Source organism: Schistocerca piceifrons, chromosome 2, assembly GCF_021461385.2.
Source record: "Schistocerca piceifrons isolate TAMUIC-IGC-003096 chromosome 2, iqSchPice1.1, whole genome shotgun sequence".
Taxonomy (NCBI): domain Eukaryota; kingdom Metazoa; phylum Arthropoda; class Insecta; order Orthoptera; family Acrididae; genus Schistocerca; species Schistocerca piceifrons.
The window spans coordinates 257,424,951-257,451,927 of record NC_060139.1 but is presented as its reverse complement, the minus strand read 5'-3'; the positions used below and the strand labels follow the sequence as shown (position 1 = coordinate 257,451,927).

The following is a 26,977-nucleotide window of genomic DNA, read 5'->3' as shown; positions in this document are numbered from 1 at the left end:
CAGAAGAAAAATTGAAAGAAACGAAATTGGAGACAATGATAGAAAAATTTGATACACATGATTATCCAGCAAACAATATTTATGGAAAGCAAAGAAGAAAGTTTTAGGAAAAATGAAAGAAGGAAACTGCACAAAAATCATACTAGAACATGAGAGTTTAAGATCACAAATTTATGTTCATAGAGTTGGCGAAAAAGAAGAGAGAAAGTCTAAAACAGTTAAAAAATCTGCTGTGAAAAATGAAATTAATTTCGATAATTATGAAAAATGTTTACATGACAAAATAAAGCAATATAGAAAAATGAATTAGATCAGATCATTTATACATTAATTATATACAGTTGAGTGTAATAAAATTGTTTTAAGTTCTGACAATGATAAACGAGTTGTATTAAAATTTGGAATTAATATATTGCCATATGAACATAATGAATTAAATCCAAACAAAAGATAAGAAAAATGATGTATTAAAAGAATTAAACAGTTGTGCAGAAGATTAAAATTAAAAATTAATTAATTTTTAGTATTTTCCTATGATATGGCATTTTTTTATGTTTTTCCAAATTATATGTAAAGATAAATTTTCCATAAAACATTCAGCTTTTCGATAATCTTTGTCTTTATGTTTTTGATAAAGAAATGCTAATTTTTCATCTTTTGATTGATAACAGCTATTGACATACTTAGTCATTTTCAATTTCCTTTCCACATTTTTCACGAAGTTTTATTATGGCAAATGTGAATACATTTTTTTGTATCTTTCTTATACAGCTCAATTTTGAAGGTAAACTATGTTTTGTTATTTTAATTTCTATATGAATTTATTTTTGTTTTTTGGGCACAAGTGGACTATCTAAATTCTTTTGTATATAAATGGAGTTGCCTGTGGATCTAAAAAAAATAAATGCATTTATAACAACAAAAAAGTTTTAACAATTATTGAAGAAAATAACAAATCATGGTTTAAAGCAAAAGATGTGATTATAGTTTTAAAATATAGTAAAACACATAAAGCTTTTAAGCATATTGACAGAGATGATAAAAAATATTAAGAAATTCTAAAACATACAATTTGGACACATTAGAAGACAATGAAAAATTCACGATTTTTATCAATGAACGAAGTCTTTAGACTTTAGTTTTGTAAAAAAAAAGTAAAGGCAATTAGTAAGTGGGTTACTTCTGATGTTTTGCCATCCATTAGCAAACATGGAGAATATAAAATAATAAAACAACTTTATGAAGGACAACTAAATCATTTAAAAGAACTGAAAAAGTTAAGGATAATTATATAAAAAAGTCAGATGAAATATATGATAAAACAGTAGAAATGCTGCTTGGAAGAAATGAGCAAACAAGTTCATTATTGCCATAAGTTGTTCCACAACTGAACATTTAAAATTTAAGACCAACTTTTGATCTTTTGAGATTAAGTAATTTTAGTTACGGAAACTATCTCATCTGAGCACAATTTAAAAATGCATAAAAGCAAATAGGTGTTATCAGGAATGTGGACCAAAACTGTGAAGAATCTTTGGAAACTTATATCAATGAATGAAGGAAACTTTAAGAACTGTTTGCTGTCTAAATCATTTCAACTCTTTGGCTGAATAATCAACACAACAATTGCATGAAGATATCAATAATTTAGCAAACTTTTTAGAATATTAAACTAAATTTCCAAGTTCTTTTTTCATTAAATTTTAAATAACATTCATACAAATTTTATTACATCTAGTAGACAAAATTTATGAAAAGCATCATTTCATTCAATCAACTGAAATCCTCAAATCATTTTGACATTAATTGGTTTTTTAACCTTTATCTGAACATCAAAATAAATTCTATCATCTTTCATGAAACAGTGAGCATAATTAATTTTATATTCGATACCAAACATGTTGAAAAATTAAATAAGACTGTCTATTTATGTACAAAAAATTTTATTAGCATTTTAAAAAGTAACATTCACTTTATTTATCCATCTATTATGTGAATTAAGAAAATGCAGCCACTTAAAAACCTTTATCTCCTTACTTTCTAAAACGTTTCTGGAAAATTCGGTTTCATTGCTTTTTGTTTGTAAGAATTTCCATGAACATCTTTCAAATTATATGTGACTGGGTTGGAGAGAATTACATCCTCAATTTCGAAAATTTCTGTTGACCAATTGGCAGGGTACTCTTTCTCAAAAATTCTTATCAATTTGCTAATTATCACTTTATTGCCATTTTAAATCTGGCTTCAGCATCTAGCATATTTTTTATGTATACAGTTTTCAGTAAGGCTTTTCTTCTTTGTTTACACTTTTCAGGGCCATTTTTATAGTTGAATGTCTTGTGTTGTTGTGTTCATCAACTAATTTCGAAACTAGTTCAGTCCATTTATAATTTCCCTGACGAGCAAATTTCTTCCACATTTTTTGTTTCAATGTTCTATTAAATTGTTCAACAACAGATGCTTTTAATTTGTTAAAAGTTTAATAATGATTAATATCAAATTTTTCATTAACTCTTGAAATTCTTTGTTGTACAATTCTTTGCCTTTATTTGTAGTAAACTTTTTAGCGATATAGTGATAAAAATTTTTCCAAACATTCAACTATATTTTTACCTGTTTTATCTTTAATTGGTATAGCCAAAGAAAATTTTGAAATGACATCAATATCAGTTAATAAATATTTTTATCCTCTATTTATCTTTGGACTTCCGTTCAAATTTGTAGAGTCCATTTTGACTGCATCAGTTTGCTATAGATCCTCTATTCCAAAACAAGTTACATTTTTTCTTCTTCTCATTGGCTTACGTAATTCATTTACAATTTGTTCAACAATATTTAGATGCCACCTATAAACGTTTTGAACGAATTTGTTCTTTTTCTTTTTACAAATAAAATAAAGTCATTCGAGTCTTTGTTTTCCATTTTTGGCTGTTAGTCTATGAGCATGAAGAGTGTTAGTATCTTTTTGCTCTACAAACAATACATGTGATTGTGGTTCTCCATTTATATAGAATAAAACTTAATAAATCGTTTCACCAAATAAAATTAACTTTATATCAACTGGAACTGTTTTAACAAATTATTTTAATTTTTTAGTTATTAAACTTTATTTATTTGCTGTTATTGACTGATTAGAAGGAGTTGTTTCATAAATATTATCACAAACTCAGTCGTTAACCCATAATTCTTTACCTTAATTTTGGTCAGTTACAATAACTTTTTGAAAAATAAAGATGTACTCGAAATTATGAAGTTTTTCTTCACCACCAATCATAAAAACAAATTCAGTTATTTGTTTATCATATAATTTCTCCTTAATATTGGTTGAATCGTTCAAGTATGGAGTTAAATCGCCTTTTGAAAAGTAATCTGAGAAAACTATCTCAATACCTTCCTCAGAATAAAAATTCTGGAACATAATTAGCACATTTACTTATTGTTGTTTTGATTCTGATATCTTTTAGTAATCGCATTCATATTGTGAAGTGGATTCTTAATATTAACAATTCTTCTATTTTTAAAATCAACATAATGTTCAGCACGTTTAAAGGTTTTATTTAATTCTTCCTGAAATTGTTTAACTACATTATGTGGTGGTGGTGGTTAGTGTTTAACGTCCCGTCGACATCGAGGTCATAAGAGACGGAGTGCAAGCTCGGGTTAGGGAAGGATTGGGAAGGAAATCGGCCGTGCCCTTTCAAAGGAACCATCCCGGCATTTGCCTGAAACGATTTAGGGAAATCACGGAAAACCTAAATCAGGATGGCCGGAGACGGGATTGAACCGTTGTCCTCCCGAATGCGAGTCCAGTGTGCTAACCACTGCGCCACCTCGCTCGGTCTACATTATAAGTTTTCGTGTCTACGGATGTTTGAGAATCTTTGATTTTTGATTGAAAATCTTCAAAATTTGAAGCTAATTAACTATTAATGTGTGGTTTCATGATTGAAAATCATTAACAAGTATATTTTAAAAAATATCCATTTAGTAAATTTCAAATATCATTAAACTATTGATTTTTGCAGATCAGGTTTAAAACAGATAGACATAAATGTCAACAAATTATTTCATCAAAATTTTGTATTCTCTTAATATTGTATACAGATCATTTTTTCTCAAATAGTTAAGTAGTTATTTTGGAATGTTTCTCCCCATTTTAACCAAAAACAAATTATTTGTCCTTACTTTTACAATAGTAAATCCAATGAGTTCCAACAGGATAAGCTGCATCTAAATTTACTATTCCACATTGTGGGTTTTTCAGTTCATTTAGCAGTTCATTAATCATTAAAACACCTCGGAAATGATTAATTTTTAATTGTTTAACTAGTTTTTCAATACAAAAATTAGATAATGGTTCATTAAATTTTTTGATTACATGTTTGATCATAGTTTTACTTTTTTCATTCCAGTGCCCTTCTTTTCCATTTCCAAATTATGTCTTCCAATTCTTTATCAGCTTTCTTGTTTTTTATCACCACATTTGCAATTTATTTTTTTTGTTAACATACTCATTATTCCATGAGTTCCTTCATATATTCCATCACCAATTGTTAGTTGATCTCCTTCAAATTTTACTGGGAATTTACCAAGAAAATTAAAAATACCAACAGGACTTAATCCAAAAACTTTATCTTCACTATAATTGATAAATTCTAAAATTCGTTCACTTATATTTATTCTTTAACATCTTTATCTTTTGATTTTTATCTTTCTTCTTCATAATCCTATTCACTTAAAGTGAAATCTCTTATTGTTAAATTAATCAACATAATGTTGATTATAAGGAACCATTTGTTTTTCTACTTCACTATTTTCTTCAGTTGATTTAAAAACTTTATCACCTAAATGTTCGATTCCTTCTTTAACTTTTTCTATTGTATCGCTAACTGGTTGATTCATTTAAATTTTTTGTATTCTGTTCCTGTTTCTTTTCCATTTCTTAAACTCTTATTTTACTTGTGCTTTAATTTTTTATTTTATCTCTTTTCTAACAACTTCTGCATCATATCTTGCCGAAATTTATTAAGAATAAATTATGATAAACGTTTTTTATTTTGCATTTATTGTATATGTTTATTGTTGTTTCCATTCATCATTTATATTCATCGTTTTTTGTTTAATGTTTATGTTCAACGTTCAGAAACCCTTATTTTGTTCTCTATAATTACCTTCATTAAGTTTTCTTCACATATCAATCGTGAGAAAACGGGATTTATCGTTATTCTAACATTTACTATATAATTCTTTAAATTCATTGAACTTTAAGTTGGCTACAATAAATTCATGATAAATAAGATTTAAATTTGTTGTATCTTGTCTAAAAATATTTAAAAAATTGAGGTTTCTCTAACTGTTTCAGTATTTTATAAAATATGTTTGACTTAAATAAAATCTGTTCCTTTATGTCTTCCTCTAGTAAAATATTCCCTAACTTTATCCTGATTCTCAAGAAGTAAGTTACCAAAAGTAAGAACTGAATTTTCTTCACATTCATCTAATGGACTAATTTCATCATTATTTTCACAAAACTAACACTTTTCTTTCACTTTTTCTTCAATTTTTCACATCTTTTTATAAATTCTTGGTGTTTTGGTTGATTCAAACTTTTTGAATAAACATATAAATGATTAATTTGTTCCAGTTTAATCAGCCAGGTGCTCAAATATAATTATCAATCTTTAATGTTATTCTACCTGTGATCCAGTTATTGCTCATCAGATTGAATTTGGTAAAAGTTTACCATGTTTGCATTTTGATTTCTGTTCTGTAATTCTTACTTTTGGCTTCCAGTCTGCCATTTATTTACATAATTTTTACTAATATAAATGAGTAGATTATTTCAATTAGGTGATAATTCTTTTGTTCTTTGAAATAGATTAACTGTTCCAAAAAGAAATTTAATAACGGTTTCACTGATTGGCTTTTACGTAACTTTTTTAACTCCAAACATCACATTGAAAAGCAATGAACTTCACTGTGATGGAGAAACGATAGAAAGTGTTATTGGTCAATATAGTTTGAAAAATTGAGAAAAATATGTTCATTCGAAAAATGCAAATATTCACACTACAGCAAATGAAAGTTTAAAAAGGATCATCATTGAAAGTGATTAAAAAATACATATGGATATAAGAAAAAATGATATTGCAAGAATGATTTAATAAGCAAGTTATTGAGCCTAATCAAAGAACTGTTGCTAATCATGTTCCTAAATTTGTTCCATTTGAGTTAATAAATGTAAATTTTAATTTGGCTGAAGGAATATTTTTTAAACATAATGATCATCTTCATGAAGAAACTAATATATTGCTTCATTTAAGCCAAATTCTGAATGTGTATTCCAATAATTTATGAGCCAAATATTGTGTAAAGATTCCAATTTTCTATACTATTCAAAATTAAGTGATAATCATAACTGAGAAAAATGATAGTTTGATTGTCTTCAATGGTGCTTGTGTAATTATTGTTTTAAAAATTAATTAATAATTTTCCCGGTAAAACAGGAACCAAATCGAGAGTTATCAATTTTACTCATTTCCTGTCAATAAGAATACTAAAAATAATCTAAAACTCCCAATAATGAGTCTGAAATTAATATTAATATTGAGGTGGTTGGGTTCATCCTAATTGTTCACAACTTTACATGACTTGATATTGTTTATACAGAAGGAACTGATTGTTCTGCATATGATGGAAAATCAAATATTAAACTGATTGATAATTATATCTTAAAGCAATTTGACATTATTACATTTAAAAAAAGGAATAATATTTTATCTAGAATCGAACATCCTTTTATTTCTTCTTCAGCCCTTATTCACTTAACTTCTCTTTTGAATGAATTAAATATGGAAGACATTTTTAACAATGGAAAAATTAATATTAAACAAAATGACATTCTTTATCCACTAGAATTATTTGGTTGATTTTTTAAAGATTTTACAGAAATTATGTTTGAAAGTGATTTAACTGTAATTTTTACTTGGATTTCGAGAAAAGATAAAAAAATTGTTATCTTTATTGGACTACTAAAAATAATAATTCTCCTCTTCTAAAAGAAGGTAAAATTGTTGTAAAAAGTATGGAAATTCGTGTTCCTGTTATGAAATATGAACCAGAATTTTCAGTTGAACTATAACAAGAAAGACTTTAAAATATGAAAATTTCGATTTGTTTGTTTGAACTTCAAACAATTGAAATTACTGGATTACAATGAAAAAGAAATTTTGAACTACATATTACTAATTACTGTAATTCAACTGAATGTGATATGCCTTGCTTTATTTTTATTCTTTTCCAAACTAATAGAAAAAATGAAGTGCTTGATACTACTTTATTTGATCATGGAAAATTACAAAATACACATATTAAAAATGGAAGAGATGATGTTTTTCCATAAGAATTGTGGAATCATGACCCACAAAGTAAGTTTTTGAAGGCTTATGATACTTTCTGTAATTTTAAAAGAATAACTCACTTAAATAATAACATAATGTGAGTCTTTTCAATTTTGTTCAAAATTATCCAATTTATGTAATAAATATGACTTGAAGAATAAATGTAGTAACTACTCAAAAAAACAACAATAAAATTATTTGCATTCTTTAATGCAAATATTCCAAATGAAAATTTAATATATTTTTATGCATGGTAAAAAGAATTTAACTTATGATTCACAACACAGTAAGTTTACTGAAAATTTTTAAACTGAAAACTTGAGTTATTCAAAAAATGAATGTTTCCGAAATGCAAGCATTTGGATAACATTTTAATTTCTTTCATTCTTCGTTTTTATAATTTTTTATTTTTTAAATTCTTTTCTAAATAAATAAAAATTTCAATGAGCAGTAGCACTGAAAATGTATTAATTGAACTCAACGAGTAATGGGTGTTCAGAATTCTTCACAAAATTATCAGAACTAAAAAAGCATGAATCAAATGAAATTTCAAATGCAGAAATTTTGACAACTAAATTTGGAGGTAAGATATTATTAGTTTTAGATGAAAAATATAAAATTATTCTTCCAGCTCGATACAGAGAAATGTTTAAAAATGATGATAAATTAGGTAAACTTGTAGGATTACATGTTTATCACGGTAAAGTATTAAATAAAGATCATTCAACTCATGTTATTGTATTTAAATATATTTTTATTTTCTTCTAATTACATTGAGATTTTTTTTGCATTGATTTTGTAAGCTCTTGAACAGCTCAACTTTGTTCATCATATTTTTATAAACATAATTTTTAATTTTTTTAAGTTTTTCTATATGGAACAATTGTATTTTTTGGTTTGGGGTGGAACTGTGAAATTGAATTCTGGGTTTGCACACTTGACATTCGGCTTAGGATGCTCTTTGCAGCAGAACTGGCATAGATATCCTACTGCTTTCATAGCATGCCAATCAACAATACTGCAGTGAATTAAATTTCAGAGAACAGTGACATGTGTGCATCCATTTCAGACCAGCTTGTACTTACAGTGTGCGCATCGTTTTCAGTAGTGTTACCATCCATATATTATTGTACTTCTTTTATTGCAAGCCCTCAGAAATATCTTGGTTTACATGTGGTCAGGGTACATTAAAAAGACTAACACTTTAAAGTGACAAAACTTTGTATGCACCATAAGAATTAAATACAAAACAGTATGTAGTCTCAGAGTAGTAACCAATAAATCTGCTCCATTTGTTGAGTATTTTTAAGTTCATCATGCATTATGGTGTGGTAAACATACCAATAAATCAGGAGTACAAAATCAGTGCTGAAAAAGTTTAAAAATATCTGCAGGAAATTAGTAATTTCAACTTCTGTTAGTATCCATATATCCCAATGGTCAAGGCATTTCCTATTAAACTGGGTTTCACGAACAACTTTTGACCAGGGACATGAATCTGCATTTGTAACCAGTTCAGTATCAATTCATGAAATGTTTCTTCAAACAACCTACTGCCTCTGTACTAGCCGTTTCAGCCACTGGACCACTTTACACTGTTACTTAGACAACCATCAGTTACTGTAGTAGTGTTTGAAACTGCAGAAATAGTAGCTAATAGTAGCTATATAATCTGCAGCAGAGTCTCCACCAAATTCTGAGTATTTTGCTTACTCTTCTGTAACTTCTCCCCAGCAGTTCATTAGATGAACAGCCAGGATTTCATCTGGGATGGAACTATGCCATCTCCATAACATTATTGTTAGAGATCTAAAAGAAATATACACGTCTCTCAGTATGATCGTTCTGACTCAAAAAACCAACCAAAAGTGAGTAAGTAAAAAGCCTGTAACACTGAAGTGTGTGCAAAAACAGTTTTCGTCATATCACGTGTCTTCAGTAATCATCCAACGTACAGGTGCACTTTTAGCGGAAGCAATTTGTATTACCTTAGCTGCTAACTTTTTCAAGGTAATTTATGAAACAATATTATCATTAGGAGAAGCATTTCACAAAAAACAGTCACCAAAACTGAGTATAACTAGGAATCGAATTCAGGTCTATCTCTCTGCTTACATGTGCAGTGTGGAAGAAAACTAGCTCCAAATATGCTTACAAACGACTGTCGTCTTGATTTTATGCTTTATAATTGTAGGAGATGTTACTCTGAATTGAACGTATGTCGTTTACATCAGGAGAGTAAATCCACACAAATGCTTAACACAGGGCCCACTCTGAAGGCGAAAGTGCCTCAAGGGCCCCGGTAAAAAATCATACCAACACTCACCTGCTCGCCAATACCTCACGCCTACGACTTCGAAACATAAAAATGGTATTCGTACTTGTCATAGAAGCTTTTCCGACTATATTAATTCCAATAAAATCGATAGCCTAGATTAAATAGTGTAATATGCAAAATTTAAGACTAGTGGTCTATACTTACCAGTGTTACTCTAAGGATAACGTTTTGCGCTCAGATTCCTCGCATCGAAACAAGAAAAACAGCTTCATAAAATTAGTCTGTAGACTTTACTTTTTCACTATTATGGTTTAATAATGAGTAGAAACTTACCGTTTAGTAATAAATACGTACCAAAACACAGCCTTCAGTATTTTTAACGAAAAAAAACAAAACTGCAATCTTCAGTATTAACAAAAATAACGAAATTACAGCCTTCCGTGTTATTTTTACATCATCATTTTGAAATATTACACTGAATTGATAAACATTATGAGACAGCGATATGGACAGATGGCGGTAGTTCACGTGCACAAGGTATAAATCGGCAGAGCATTGACGGAGCTGTCATTTGGACTCAGGTGATTCATGTGAAAAGGTTTCCGAAGTAGTTATAACGACGGGAATTAACAGAATTTCGACGCGGAATGGTAGTTTCAGCTATATGCATGGGACATGTCATTTCGGAAATCGTTAGGGAATTCAGTATTCCGAGAATGATGATGTCCAGAGTGTGCCGAGAATACCAAATTTCAGGCATTGCCTCTCACCACGGACAACGCAGTGACCGACGGCCTTCACTTGGCGACCGAGAGCAGCGGAGAGTTATCAGTGCTTATAGAAAAGCAACACTTTGAAATAACGGCAGAAATCAATGTGGGACGTATGACAAACGTATCCGTTAGGACAGTTCGGCAAAATCTTGGGTTAACGGGCTATGGCAGCAGACGACAGATGTGAGTGTCTTTAATGGGAGGTTTACTATCTTTTGGTTCAAAAAATCTATTTTTTTAAAATTTCATTTTTGGGTTCATAAAAGTGTTTAGAATCCACTAAGGAAACGGTTTTTCCGAATACAGAACAAAAATGTCTGCTATTTGCAGTTGAACAAAAAAAATGCACCTGCCTGAAATCGGCGTTTTCCACCTACCAGTTGTTTTGCTTTCGGAGGACGAGTTGTTGTACCGGTGCTTTGGAGGAAACACTAAAATTCAAATGAAAGTTTGGGCGCGTGTGTTTGGAAGTTAGCCCCCAAGTATTTGCATTCTGGTGCGAAGACTGTGGAGATTGCGACTTTCCTGGCAGTGAGCAGCCTCAATGAAGGTTATTCAGCAATTTTGAAGACCGTGACAATGATGGACGTCACCATACGAGCGGCTCTGGAGCAGCGCTGGATGGTCCAGATCGAGCAGAACGCCCTCTATGAGGAAGAGGGAGGACTAGTTTATGCACCCGGAATAGCAGATTGAACGTACGTTGCATAATATTGCATTTATATGTAGTCAAAACTTCAAACGCGTTTTTATCGAAATAACTTTTTTATGGCGTGGCACGGTAACTTCAAATCTACTGAACTGACTGGCATTGATTCTTTGTTTCCGACGAAGCTAACTGAATTGTCTAGGAGTTGTACAACTTTTATTCCGACCCATCAGCTATAAATATTTTTGCTTGACCGACGAAGTAGAAAAATCGATGAGAAAACCCTATTTTTTTTCAAATGGCCGCCATTTTGTTTCCTATGGTCCAAATAACTTAAGCGAGGTAAATCTCCTAAAGAATCTTATAGACTTCGCTAACGTCAACTCAATTTTGATTTCAGACGAGCCGGCTGACCTGTGACATTCCGCGAGTGGAGGTCTACATCGAAATTTTGTTTCGTTCCGACGGCACTTACCATTTCCGGTCGAAAAAATTCCAGTTTGTAGAGGAAATATCAATAATCATTTTGACCAAATTTGACATTGGTATCTATAACACATCCCGTGAAAAAAAATTCTCAGAGAACATACTTTTTTCGGGCCAAAGATAGTAAACCTCCCCTTAACAGCACAACATCGCCTGCAGCCCATCTATTGGGCTTGGGACCATATTGGTTGGACCCTACACTACTGGAAAACCGTGGCCTGGTCAGTTGAGTCCCCGATTTCAATTGGTAAGAGCTGATGGTAGGGCTCAAGTGTAACGGAGACCCCAAGAAGCTGTGGACCTAAGTTTTCTACAAGGCACTGCGCAATAATGGTGTGAGCCGTTTTTACGTGGAATGGACTGGGTCCTCTGGTCAGATGTAACCGATCATTGACTGAAAATGGTTATGTTGGGCTACTTAGAGACCATCTGCAGCCATTCATTGACTTCATGTTCCCAAACAATGATGTCATCACACTGTGCTACAGTTGTTAGAGATTGGTTGCAAGAACACTTTGGACAATTTGGGCGAATGATCTGGCCATTCAGATCCCGGACATGAAACGTACGGATCATTTATGAGACGTAATCGTGACGTGAGTTCGTTCACAACGTGGCTCAATTTTTCTGCAGGGGACTTCCAACTATTTATTGAGTCCGTGCCATGTCGAATTGCTGCACTACTCCAGGCAAAAGGAGGTCCGACACCATATTAAGAGGTATCGCAAAACTTTTGTCACCTCACTTTACATTATTGGTTGGAAACAACGTCTAGATGCACTTACACTGCAAAACTTTCACATACCGGTCCAAGAACTTACTCTGCCACTTATCACTTCTTGCACTCCGACTGTTAAGTGTTAATGTGCAAAATGCCGAGCTGCAGCGCGGATCAGAGAATGCGTTAATCTGTAGGCCCCTCCATAACTGGCTTCATGAGTCAGTTCAAAGATGGGAGGAAGACAGTTGCATACCACCTCAAACAGGACCGTCCCTAGTAAAGTTCTGTGCTGTTCAAAGCAGCCTTCGGATTGATGACTGCTTTAATTCTTGACCGTAGTTCTTAGTGTACCACAAGCGGAATATCATGAAATGGCGTCCTGCGTCATTAAGGACCCGTTACATTACACTGACTCAAAATAATATGCGCTGTCCTCCCTCAATCTTGTAGGCAAGCGGACCATCCGCCTGTAGACGATCACCTCATGTAGTGCGTGGTTATGTCATTTCGACTGATCAAGAAGCCTACTGACTAACAATCAAGTTCCCGCTTACCTCAAGCCAGCTGGTAACTATAAAGTTCTGATACCTCAAATTGATTCATCATCCATCATGGAATCACCCTGTATACCTAAATGAGACTTAATTCCTTACTTGGTACGAATGTACAATAATTATTTTTCTTACCTTCTTACTGGTATGTATTCCAAAGTCAGTAAGATATTATTTTTTGTTGTTTCTGCACTTATCTTTTCTAGGGCAACAGGTTCAGCATGATGGTGGTTCTACCAACAGAAGTAGACGGCTTGTTTGACGTCGAGAAGCAGATCGCGGATGCAAACCTCTTCGACATTGCAGACCAGACGTTTAAACAGATGGTCCATGTGTATCTACCCAAGTTCAAATTGGAGTACGAAAAAGAACTTGAAGAAAGCCTTCAAACTGTGAGTTACTTGGTTACACTGCAATTTGAGACCAAGTTTTATATGGTAGCACATATAGCAGACACACACTGGCGTGCAAAACTTAAGGACCAAAGTAACTTTCGCGTGATTGTGACTGCCTCGCATCATAGCTCTACGAAACTTGGACCATACATACGAAGAACTGCTAAAATTACGGTACAGAAGGTAAATTAAAAAATACGCAATGAGGCGAACAGAAGCGGCACATTTATTGAAAGAATTATTGCATTGCAGTCACGGCGATTCATCGTGGTCCAGTAGGCATTACGAAGGCGGAACATCGTTCTTAATATGGTGTGCGATCAGCACGTACGGCAGCGGGCACCCTGCATTGTGCTTCCATGTTGCTCACAACCCTTGGTAAGAGTTCTTGTTGTAAGACGTCGCACTCCTCCAACACCGCAGCTGACAGCTGGCACGCTCGACATTATATCCTAAGCTTTCTGGTATCACGGTTCGTGACGTCACGCTGCCCAGTACCTAGGTCGGCCAGTAGATGTCACACTCAGTAAATCGTCCTGTTCCAGGCTTTTGAAAGTTAGTGCAATACATCTGAAGTACTGACATTTTTTACACACTTTGCATGTGTTTGCACTCTGGTCAGGCAGCAGCTTTATATATTTTTACGCCTGTGATGTACGTAAGAGCTTTTATCTGACAAGGCAACCTTATGGATTGCCCTCGTTCATTTTCATAATTTATCTTTATGGAATTTGAAAGTCTGTGTCCAGATGTCGGTTTCTTAATACAGTTTTAAAAAAAGAAGAAATCGAAAAAGTTGTATCTAAAAATGAGATGATTTCCGAACTCTGTTCACTACAAGACAATTCGCCCACGCGAATCAGGTATTTGTACGTCAATAAGTAGCGTCCAAGTATGATAATGCAGGAGTCTAAAATTCGAATTACCTTTACAGCATTTTTTTAAATTTATATTTAAATTCTATATTTTTTGTGAAGTGAAAATTGTAATAAAAACTGCATCATAATTTTAATGAAAAATTATGGATCACGCAAAAAAAATTAAAATTTGATACACACATGTTAAATGACTTATATACTTCAATAATAATAATCCATAATTTATGGAGTGGGAATTGAAATGAAATTTCCTCACAGATTAAAGCCAGATTAATCTGCCAAAAAGTTTTATTAACAATACCGATGCATCGTACATTTGTTTCTCCACGGAATGAGAGAGAAGAAATTAGTGGGCATCAGCATTAAATAGAGTAGATATAGAATACCCGGAGAAAAATAAATTTGCAGCTGACTAGCACATCCTTGTGCAAATACAGCCCAGCCTTCTGAATTTTTACGTAATAGAAGCTACTAGATAACTGTTTGTTTTCGCATTGTAGTTGGATCCTGTAGCACTATTTACTGTAAATAAGCGTCCGCGTGAAGATATTTTGCTGAAGAAATCTGACTATAAAGTTTGTAATCTCATGGCATAGCACACATGCAAATTTACTGAGACGTAATATTTATTGCGGGGTTTTATCTTATCTGCCATAACATGTCTTTTACGTATGTTTAACTTCCTGCACTTGACGTGGAAAGGATGTCTTAATACATTTCAACTTGTATTCCGTGTTCTTGTCAGTTCAATGATTTGTCTCCTGTACAAGCTTCAATGCAGACATATGTAGCTCCATAAATGTCTTTCACATTCACTGATCTGAATTCCAATTACTGTTAGTTTAAATAGCGCTAGGACATATATTATTGTTCCAATAAGCATACAGTAATTAAAAACTCGTTCACTGCCGTATTTTCCGCAATTTCATCTTGTGTTTTTGCTCCAGTGCCAGGGATACACTGAAGCGCCAAAGAAACTGGTGGAGGCATGCGTATTCAAATACAGAGATATGTAAACAGGCAAACTACTGCGCTGCGGTCGGCAATAAGACAAGTATCTGGCGCAGTTGTTAGATCGGTTACTGCTGCTATCACGTTATCAAGATTTAAGTGAGTTTGAACGTGGTGTTGCAGTCGGCGCATGAGCGATGGGACATCATCATCTCCGAAGTAGCGATGAAGTGGGGATATTCCCGTACGACCAATTCACAAGGGCCGTGAATATCAGAAATCCGGTAAAGCGTCAAATCTCCGACATCGGTGCGGCTGGAAAAATATCCTGCAAGAACGGGACCGACGACGACTTAAGAGAATCGTTTAACGTGGCAGAAGTGCAGTCCTTCCGCAAACTGCTGCAGATTTCAATGCTGGGCCATCAAGTGTCAGCGTGGGAACCATTCAACGAAACATCATCGATACGTGCTTTCGGAGCCGAAAGCCCACTCGTGTACCCTTGATGAGTGCACGACACAAAGCTTTGCGCCTCGCGTGGTTCCGTCAACACTGGAATTGGACTGTTGATGACTGGAAAAATATTTCCCGATCGGACGAGTCTTGTTTCAAATTATTTCGAGTGGATGGACGTGTACGGGTATGGAGACAGTGTGATGAATCCACGGATCCTGCATGTCAGCAGGGGACTGTTCAAGCTGGTCAATTCTCTGTGATGGTGTGGGGCGTGTGAAGTTGGAGTGATAATGGACCGCTGATACTTCTAGATACGACTCTGACAAGTGACACGTACGTAAGTATGCTATCTGATCACCTGCATCCATTCGTGTCCATTGTGCATTCCGATGAACTTGGGCAATTCCAGCAGGAACGCTGTTCTGAGTTTAAACAATTCCGCCGGCCACCAAACTGCCCAGACACGATCATTATTGAGCATATCTGGGATGCCTTGCAACGTGATATTCAGAAGAGATCTCCACCCCCTCGTACTCTTACGGATATATGATGGACAACCCAGCAGTATTCATGGTTTCAATTTCCTCTAGCACTACTTCACACATTATTCAAGCCCATCCCACGTCGTGTTGAGGCACTTCTGCGTATTCGCGGGGGCCCACGCGATATTAGGCAGGCGTATCAGTTTCTTTGGCTCTTCAGTGTACATTAGCAGAGTTTGCATTCAGCTACCGTCCATTCGTACGTCACGCCACGATCTGCAATTAGGTAGCAATATGGCTGCGGTATTCACTACTCTCTCTCTAAAGACGACTCACTGAATGTGACACCTAGTGGTTATACCAGGTACCTGTGGGGTGATGTCACAAGCCGCGACCCCACAAAGCTTAGGAATTGAGTGTTGGTACACATGTGGATGTGCCGTAATACGTCTCCCAACGGTTCCCACAGGTGCTCGATGGGATATAAGCCGGGGGAACGGGCAGACCAGTCCAATCGCCGAATCTTCTCTCGTTCCAAGACGTCTTGCACATGCGCCGTTCTATGTGGTCACATAATGTTATCCACAAAAACGAAGTAAAAGCCGAATGCACCTCTGAAAGGGCGCACGTGGGAATGGAGTACAGTGTCACAATAACGTTGACCTGTGAGCGTATTGCGCTGGAGGATGGTAGAGGTCAACGTATCAAATGGTTCAAATGGCTCTGAGCACTATGGGACTTAACATCTGAGGTCATCAGTCCCCTAGAACGTAGAACTACTTAAACCTAACTAACCTAAGGACATTACACACATCCATGCCCGAGGCAGGACTCGAACCTACGACCGTAGCAGTCACGCGGTTCCGGACTGAAGTGTCTAGAACCGCACGACCGTCAACGTATCCATGCGTCTTTTCACAGCTGCATTCGGTCTGACTTCATCTTTTATCGATGACAATTCGCGTTTGCACAGGGCAAGAACTGTTGGAACAAGAGAATATTCGGCGAATGGATGGCCCGCTCGTTCCCCCAGACTTAAATCCCGACCATATGGCAGTTGTCAACGGCGGTGATGACGGAATAGAACGCTCTATCACAAGAATTCCTTACCAACTTTGTGACCAGGATGAGAGCGCATTGCAGTACATGCATTGCCGTATGTGGTGATCACACACCCCATTCAGAATCACGTTCCGCCTTTTGGAATGTCTAGTGGACCATGATGAATCATTGTGATCTCTGTGTAATTGTCTTTTAATAAAAGTGCCAGTTTTGTTCATCTCACTGCGTATTTTTATCAGTTACCTTCGGAACTGGATTGTACTGTAGCAGTTCTTTCTTTGCATGGTGAAACTTTCATCCAGTTGTGTTACTTAGCAATGAGACATAATGCAAAAATTACAAAAGTTATCTTCGTCCTAACGTTTTGCACGACAGTGTATTATCTACATACTCTACTTTAGAGACTGGATTGATTTAACATTTTATTTGTAGCACGATGTTAGGAGCCTTAAGTCGTGTCCTCAAGTTGCTTTCAGTTTATTACGCGGAACTGTTCGCTATCCTGCAGATGAGACGGCGTCGTGACAAAAAATTTATCATCTGCTCCGATTCTCAAAGTGCCCTTCTCGCTATTGGACAGATTTATGCAGCAGATCGGATGGTGCCACAGGTGCAGGATCCTTCCCCTGCAAAGATAAACCAAGGAAATAATTTTTTGCTGGGTTCCGGAGCACATAGGGATTCAGGGAAACGAACTCGCTGATGCGGCTGCTAATGAGGCTTGCTGTCTTCCTCCTCCTGCACTTTGTTTGTGACCAGGAAGGTCATCCGGTGGTGGCAAGTTCAGTGGCTGGAAGTGAGGAATAATAAACTATGTTCCATTAAGACTTCAGTGCGACTATGGATTACCCCTTCCGCTCGCGATGGCGTGAAGAAGCAGCCCTTACTTGACTTAGAGTGGATATTGTTCATTGAACTTGAGGGTTGAACTGGGTAATTCCCTCTATTTTAACTGACAACCAGGCGAGTGTTGTTCGTTTATTAAGATTTTGTGTGGTGTCTGGAATTCTTCCCAAAATACTGGGTGTGAGATCTTAATGTATTACAGAGTGGCTGGTTCACGTATTATTTCTATGTCCTCATCCAGCCAAGGTTATCTGTCTTTTGTTAAAAGCGTCGTTACAGGTATTTCAGCCATGAATTTAGTTAATTATTCTGCTGTGTCTCGTTGGAATTTTATTTTCTTTTCTGAAGTTTCTGGGGTTGCTTTACGATATTTGTGGTGGAATGAAACGTTGTTTTCAGGTTTATTAATCTTTTTCCATAGAATCTCACAATGTTCTTCGGTACATCATTAACACAAGGGCGCTGATGACCTTGCTGTTTAGCGACCTCCGCCATCATCATCACCACATCAAGTTACATTTGATCCTTTAAAGATATTTGTAAGCTCTCTAAACCTCGACTAACAGCGACAGGGGGCCATGAAGCAAAAACGAAAAATGCTTTCTCGGAACTTTATCAATAAACGAGACGCTATTATCACCCTTTTCTTATGAAATTACGCTATTTTTGCTACCAGAATACGGATCTCGATGAGTCAGATTCAGTGATACAACCCTTTAGTAGCTCAGACACGGAAACATGGGCTAAAATTACTTGCTGCGGCATTTAAACGGCCCGCCACCTGGAAGCAAACAGTTCTCTCCTAGGAAACTTGTGCCGCCAGATTAAGCGACAAGGTCATGTTTGTGTGTTAGACTTCAGACTTACATATTTTGTACTAAAGAAAATATTGTATCAACTGTAATTCAGATTAACATTTCTTACCAGGAACAATGTTTAACAGATGATCAGATATCCATGAGAACACCTGATGCCCACAGAGGACACTTTGTTAGTGACAAAACTGTTAGAATTGGTAGAATGCTGTTTATTATTTTTAATGAATATCATGTTGTATCTTCCATCTTTTTTACATATGCTGAGTCATGTGAATACCGGTAAAAATAGTACATTCAAATAACCCATAAAATACATGAAACCATAGACTGAGAAAACATTTTTTAAAATCTCATTGATTGTTGCTACGAAGCATGTATGCTGGCGAGATATGAGCTAGGTGAAAGTTTTAAGTCGTAGAGATTTAAGTCAGTGTTGGATCGGATGAACGGGCTGGGGCGAAGAACTTTAACGGATGGCCAAGCGGTCGCCGACACGCGAATGCCCTGTGGCAGTTAAACGGCGGTTTTCCCCCCAAGAAGCAGGAGCTGGAGGAAGCGGCTGGTCTAGTGTGTAAGTACATTGTAAAGTGGAGGCAGCTGCAACTACCGTGAAATACTCGATAATTCAAAAGAAATTCGATGTTTCATTGTAACACAAACCCTGTCATATCAAGATATCCATGGCCCTGAGGTGCATTTATTAACACATTAATATTACAATCATCACAAAAACTACAGAAATTAGGTGACACAGTAAACGAGCGCCCTTACGGAAATCATTGAAAATTGCTAACCACTGAACAACTCTTACGATAGTGACAAACTAGGTGCTGGATAGCAGCCTAGCACTGTAGCTGTCATCTAAAAAAATCCACATTTCCACATACCTTGTTTATTGCATTATTTCATGCTTCAAATATTTTTAGTTCTGTAAATATGTCAGATCATCATATTCTCCACAGTCACACAACAAGTGAACGCAGTACAGCACTTCTTGCAGCTCTCTACACATAACCGTATTATATTTGTCTACATTCAGAATTGTTTTCTGATTTATTTGACTAAAAATTAATTCGGCAGTATTAAAAATACACAACCTAAAAATGGCAAATTTTCCATAAGATTTGATACCATCACTAGATTTAGTGCGAGACAATGCATCAACTGCGCTGGCCAAGTATATTTCTTTGTTATTTGTCATAAGCAAGTATGTGGAAGACACATGTTTTAATTATTTGTGTCTGCACCTTTATATACGGAAAATTGTGTTTTGTCTGGAAGAGAAAAATTTCTTTTAAATCATATGTCAAATTTGTGACTTGGTTAGTATTCCAGTTCTGCATTTTGTCGATATAAAGCGAGATGTGATTCGCACGAGCGGCAGTTGCTCGGTTATTCCGCGTTGTGGACTCACTCTCTGGAACGGCATTCAGTAGTCAACACTGGTGCAGAGCAGTCTTCAGGCAATGCGTCAAAGAGCTGACAGCGCGCTAAAGTGTTGGTTTTTGCGCGAAAATCGGCCGCGCTTATACTCTAAAATTCGCAGACAGATAAATTCTTAGGAAAATGGTTTTTCTGTTATTCTAGGAATTAGTGGGAACTTAAAACAACTCGTGAAGTTCATGGGATGGCATTACAGAAATTTAATGTTATTTACGTGCTAATCTGGAATTAATACTGAGAAGATTACGTGAATCTACTGATAATTTCGAAAAGTTTAATATAATGACCACTGTAGTGGACAATGTATACGTTTATGAGTTCGCGATTATTTTGCACCTGTTTCAAAAGTACTGTTGGACTCTGTTCTGTTTGTGGACCAGAGATGATTCAGAGGTATATAGGGATTCTGCTACCATTCAAATTACACATTCACACTAGGTTACTGCAACTGGACTTTCTTTTATTTTATTTCTTGTTACGTTGAATTATTGTAGCGCCACCATCTCTACGTTTTTCTCTGAAATGATTAAATGAATAAATTATCAGTTTATTCAACATAAATCTTGCAGTCTTGCCTATGTCAGTCTATCAGTATATGATAACTCATTTTCTTATTTTAGTATTATCATATTTAATCGCAACTGGTTATTATTTAAAATTCGCAAAACTTGTAAGTGCTTATGTTACCAGCGACACTCTCTGTATCGATTTCAGCATTACTCAAAAGAAACCTGGCCTACGGAGACGGTGGTTCCACTGCACTTCAGCCAATACTTCAGAAGTGCTACTCACAACCGACGACGAGTCTCTTATCTCGACCAAACAGGTCTCCGTCGATAACAGCGTAAACATCACGTAGCTATTGCCTCTGAAAGTGGTGTAAACATCCGGCTGGTGGTGGGCCATTAAATCGCCGCAGCAGTAACGCTCTGCAATCCCCATATTCAATTTATTCTTTCCCAGTGATTTGATGTTAGATCTGTGAAAGAGGTATATCATAGAATATCTCTCAGTGAGAATAGCCATTCTGACGGCAAAAATTTAATGTTCTACTGTTTGCAGACATTTCTGAAGACTTTTAGAATGGCTCCATTAAAAAAAAATAATGAAGTTGTATCATGTTCATTAATGAAGTATGTCATCATAGAAAGAATCCCTAGTCTTCCTCTCTTCCTTTCGTCCACTTTATATTTGCCTTAGTAATGTTAATCTTTTTCTCAATTAGAATTATCGTCTACAAAGAATTCCTAAAATCCTGTTATGGATTGGAGCTCTATAATAGCACCTAATTTGGAGAGTGGGCATGCAGTCATGACACTCTAACATCCTACTCAAGAATGAATTTTCATTCTGCAGTGGGTAGTGAACTTGCCCGCGATAGACAAAGGTCCCGAGTTCCAGTCTCGATGCGGCACACACTTTTAAACTGCCAGGAAGTTTCATATCAGAGCCACACTCCGCTGTAGAGTGAAAATTCATTCTGGAAACATTCCACCAGGCTGCGGTTAAGCCATATCTCCGCAATATCCTTTCTTCCAGAAGTGCCCGTCTTGCAAGGTTCGCAGGAGAGCTTCTGTGAAATTTGGAAGGTAGGAGACGAAGTCCTGCCAGAATTGAAGCTGTGAAGAGGGGTCGTGAATCGTGCTTGAGTAGCTCAGTCGGTAGAGCACTTGCCCGCGAAGGGCAAAGGTCCCGAGTTCGAGTCTCGACCCGACACAGTTTTAATATGCCAGGGAGTTTCAACATCGTACTCGCCTATTACTCCAGTCAATGTAGACATGTCAGTTTATTACGGATATACAGCAGTGCACTATATTATACCACTGCCTGAAAAAATAAGTGAAGCTTCCGGAACGGGAGGAGAAAACGCAGTGAAATTTCATAGGTCGAGAGGGTTTATGGTATTACGTCAAAACGCGACTGCAAAATCGCATCAAATTTACAAAGAACGTGGCAGCACAAAACCACTTATTAGCACGACGTTACACCTCCTATGGCCTGGAAGCATGCACTGATTCGGTTGGGTAGGGTGTCATAAAAATGTTGTATCCTCTCCTGAGGCAGCCGGTGTATACTGGCACTGGGGCAGGGATGTCATCCGAGCAGGTGCCGCACGTGTCCTGTCGTGGACAGATGTGGGGGTCTTGCCGGCCACAGGAGTACCTCAATACCACGCAGACAGTTCATGGAGACGTGTGTCATGCGTGGACGAGCGTTGTCCTGCTGAAAAACGGTACCATGGCACTGTCGCTCGACTCACCACCCCGAGGCACCATCAGTAACACCGTAACATCAGAACAATATATCCTCTCTCCAGGTCCCTGCTGTACTCGCCGACGATGTCAATCCAGGGCATTCCGCTACCGCGATTCATCAGCAATCTACGCTTCTCGGACATGGCACCACTTCAAAAGTTGCCGTTTGTCTTGTGATTTTAACGCCATCCTACTCATGAAACGGTAATTCCTTACCCCGCTCTAAGGGTAGTTTCCGATCAATGGTGCGTGATGACAATATTGCAAGGGTGTCCATCACAGGTTCCCAGAAGGCAGGCGCAGGTGAGAAGGAGTTGCGATGTGAGCTCGGTGCACGACATGCCGATCTTCCCTTTTGGTGGCCAGACGTTATTGAGCGGAACGCTGTCGACGAGTATTGCTGCCTTCACGTTCCCAAACAGTCCAACATCGGGCCACTGTCACATCCGAATGACCCAAAAATTTGGATACTGCACGATTCGATCAGCCGGCCAAATGTAGATCCAGACAGAATGAGATCACTTCCAAACTCTGCCAACTAGGCCAGCTGGAAATTTTCTAGCACTAAAATCCTACTTTAATATTATACATTCTTGATTATGGCTGAAAGTGAAGTGAAAGGAGTTTCAGTAGTAAAAGAGCTGATGGAAAACAGCAGAAGAAAATTCACGAAACCATATGAGGTTTCAAATCTTGAAAACCAAAAACGAATCCTGTTGTGGGCCTGCTGGTAGGTGCTGATAACGCTGTTTCATACAACTACGCGGCATCTCCGTATCCTTTACAGCGATTATTCGACATCTGACGTTTTTCACGCCCCTTGGATGCTACACCAGACCTGGTAACAACAGTAAACACCGACACTAATGCTCTCTGGTGGCGATTCCACCTATCACATAAGAGAGTTGTTGTGCATCCCGGAGACGTTTACTGTTGAAAATGCGAGGGAGTGCTTTCCAGGAGGAGTAGAACAACATGTTACTTCTTCCCATAGACGCCTCGCGTAATGCCCACGACGAGAAAATTCGAGAAATTAGACCCAATACGGAAGCTTACCGACAATCATTCTTCCCATATGCCATTCGCGAGTGGAACTGGGAAGGGGGCATTACGTAGTGTCGTCAGAAGTACTCTCCGCCATCCGCTACACACCGTCGGGTGGTTTACGGAGTATGATGTAGATGAAATTACAACTATGATGATTTACATATACGATGATGGTGAGCACATGAACGAAGTTACATCAACATTCGGCCTTGTCTTCTGCGGCTTCGCTTTTTTTGTCATACAGTGTATTAAAGGGCGCCAATAAATAATTACGGTCATCCTCACGGTGGACCGAATAGCCCGTTCCGTGCAAACTGGAACTCCAAGAGTGTCCTCGCGTTTCAATTTTTACGGAATAGCGTTTGTCTTCCATTCGTAAGAGGTGCTAGTCCCACTTACTTTTGAGTTCTTGTTTGTTTTTATTAATGTTTAATTTTATTCGCCAAGTATATTTAATACCTTTAATTTCTTCCTGACATTTTCATTTTTGCTTTATCGCTAACTGTATACCCAGCCATTCTTCTCAGGGATTTCATTTAGTGTGTTTCAATAGGTCTTTTCACCTTTATACTCATATTCCAATTCTCTCTGCCAAATAACATCGTAAGCGGCGGCATCACTTGCTAAAATTTAATTTGTATGTTCTTTCTTGTTCTATTGGTGAACTTTCTGTTTATAGCACCTCGTTTCATATAGAATTTATTTAATTTACTTCTCAGATCTTCAGACATCCCAAATAGTTAAATTTTCATATCTGCTCGATTATATTTGTGAATTGCATTTTTGAAGGAACTGGATTTATCCCCTTAAGTGTCATTATTTTAGATTTGTTGAAGGACATCTCTGGAACTTGTTGCCTCCAAATACTTAAAACTGTGCTGCCACTTAAAACATGTATGGTTTGTCTTTGGCAGACAATTATAGTTGCGTCAATTACAAATACACTCCTGAAAAATGAAATAAGAACACCGTGAATTCATTGTCCCAGGAAGGGGAAACTTTATTGACACATTCCTGGGGTCAGATACATCACATGATCACACTGACAGAACCACAGGCACATAGACACAGGCAACAGAGCATGCACAATGTCGGCACTAGTACAGTGTATATCCACCTTTCGCAGCAATGCAGGCTGCTATTCTCCCATGGAGACGATCGTAGAGATGCTGGATGTAGTCCTGTGGAACGGCTTGCCATGCCATTTCCACCTGGCGCCTCAGTTGGACCAGCGTTCGTGCTGGACGTGCAGACCGCGTGAGACGACGCTTCATCCAGTCCCAAACATGCTCAATGGGGGACAGATCCGGAGATCTTGCTGGCCAGGGTAGTTGACTTACACCTTCTAGAGCACGTTGGGTGGCACGGGATACATGCGGACATGCATTGTCCTGTTGGAACAGCAAGTTCCCTTGCCGGTCTAGGAATGGTAGAACGCTGGGTTCGATGACGGTTTGGATGTACCGTGCACTATTCAGTGTCCCCTCGACGATCACCAGTGGTGTACGGCCAGTGTAGGAGATCGCTCCCCACACCATGATGCCGGGTGTTGGCCCTGTGTGCCTCGGTCGTATGCAGTCCTGATTGTGGCGCTCACCTGCACGGCGCCAAACACGCATACGACCATCATTGGCACCAAGGCAGAAGCGACTCTCATCGCTGAAGACGACACGTCTCCATTCGTCCCTCCATTCACGCCTGTCGCGACACCACTGGAGGCGGGCTGCACGATGTTGGGGCGTGAGCGGAAGACGGCCTAACGGTGTGCGGGACCGTAGCCCAGCTTCATGGAGACGGTTGCGAATGGTCCTCGCCGATACCCCAGGAGCAACAGTGTCCCTAATTTGCTGGGAAGTGGCGATGCGGTCCCCTATGGCACTGCGTAGGATCCTACGGTCTTGGCGTGCATCCGTGCGTCGCTGCGGTCCGGTCCCAGGTCGACGGGCACGTGCACCTTCCGCCGACCACTGGCGACAACATCGATGTACTGTGGAGACCTCACGCCCCACGTGTTGAGCAATTCGGCGGTACGTCCACCCGGCCTCCCGCATGCCCACTATACGCCCTCGCTCAAAGTCTGTCAACTACACATACGGTTCACGTCCACGCTGTCGCGGCATGCTACCAGTGTTAAAGACAGCGATGGAGCTCCGTATGCCACGGCAAACTGGCTGACACTGACGGCGGCGGTGCACAAATGCTGCGCAGTTAGCGCCATTCGACGGCCAACACCGCGGTTCCTGGTGTGTCCGCTGTGCCGTGCGTGTGATCGTTGCTTGTACAGCCCTCTCGCAGTGTCCGGAGCAAGTATGGTGGGTCTGACACACCGGTGTCAATGTGTTCTTTTTTCCATTTCCAGGAGTGTAGTTCACTGATGGGAGTGGGGGGGGGGGGGGGGGCACGATTATCTGGCGCATAGATCGAAGAGTGCATCCGGGCATCTTCTCTCCAAGTTCTCAGCACAGGTGGCAGTTTGCTTACATAAATTCTTTATTACTTCTGCTGCATTATTTCCCACAGCTTGTGCCTCCGCTTCAAATGCTTTTGTGAGTCAATGAATAATTATTTGTTTTAATAGGCACCCAGTCGCTACAAGAACGTCCTTTCCTCAAAATCGTGCTGCTGTTATACAACACGCGAATTGCTAATTGTGTTGAGGCTCCTTGTACTAATTTTGGCACAGAGTTTATATGGAGCTGTTAACAGATTTGTGTCCCTGTAGCTATCAAATAATAACGCCGTAATTTTCACGGTGGAATGGTAAGTAATCTTAATTTTCTGACGGCGTGTTTCAGCTCGAGATGAGGTCCATGTTCGATGTGAACAAGGCCAACTTCAGTGGCATCAGTGATAAGGAGCATCTGGTGGTGAATCAAGTGCTGCACAAGGCGTTCATTGAAGTCAGCGAGGAGGGGACGGAGGCCGCAGCGGCAACAGGTGAGTGCATTGCACTTAGCCTACCAACAGGGGGCGAACGCATCGCGAAATGTATTTTGCTTGCAGCTCTCGTTTCTGATTACAAAGGGACACCATGCACTAGTATGACTTAGCCCAATCGCGTCAGTTCAAGAGCCTAGCTCTTCAGACTGCCACAGTTGACTCTAGCGTGCACATCAGAAGATGTTAGATACCGTGGCTTTCTGCCGCTTTTACCCTCATGCACCACGATTCGAAACATAGAAGAGAGATATTAAGGGTGATTATAATTAAAGTTAAACTTTCAAAACGCTGTAGAAATAACAGCACTGGTCAGAATGACGTCAAATTGCAATGGAATATTATCAGAGAAGGGGCAAAACGTAAGACAGAAGAAAAAATAGTGTGAAAATTGATCAATAGATGGCGCTGTATGTGTCAAAAAGCGTAATTTGAAACACGTGTCATGCGCACGACCCATTGAAGTTGGTATAAACAAGCTGGGTACACGGCTTTTCCTCCTGTCCCGTCTGCGACGTTCGCCATGACTGTCTCAATGCAGCATCGCGC

At 37.9% G+C, this 26,977-nt stretch overlaps 1 protein-coding gene across 1 annotated transcript in view; it reads left to right on the top strand.

Annotated features, from left to right (window-relative positions):
* Window positions 1–26,977, top strand: part of LOC124775306 (serpin B6-like) — a 278,486-nt gene that overhangs the window by 228,819 nt on the left and 22,690 nt on the right. Inside the window, exons 6-7 of the mRNA XM_047250142.1 lie at window positions 13,065–13,250; window positions 26,287–26,428. Of these exons, the coding sequence (XP_047106098.1) occupies window positions 13,065–13,250; window positions 26,287–26,428 (328 nt within the window). The remainder of the gene's footprint in view (window positions 1–13,064; window positions 13,251–26,286; window positions 26,429–26,977) is intronic.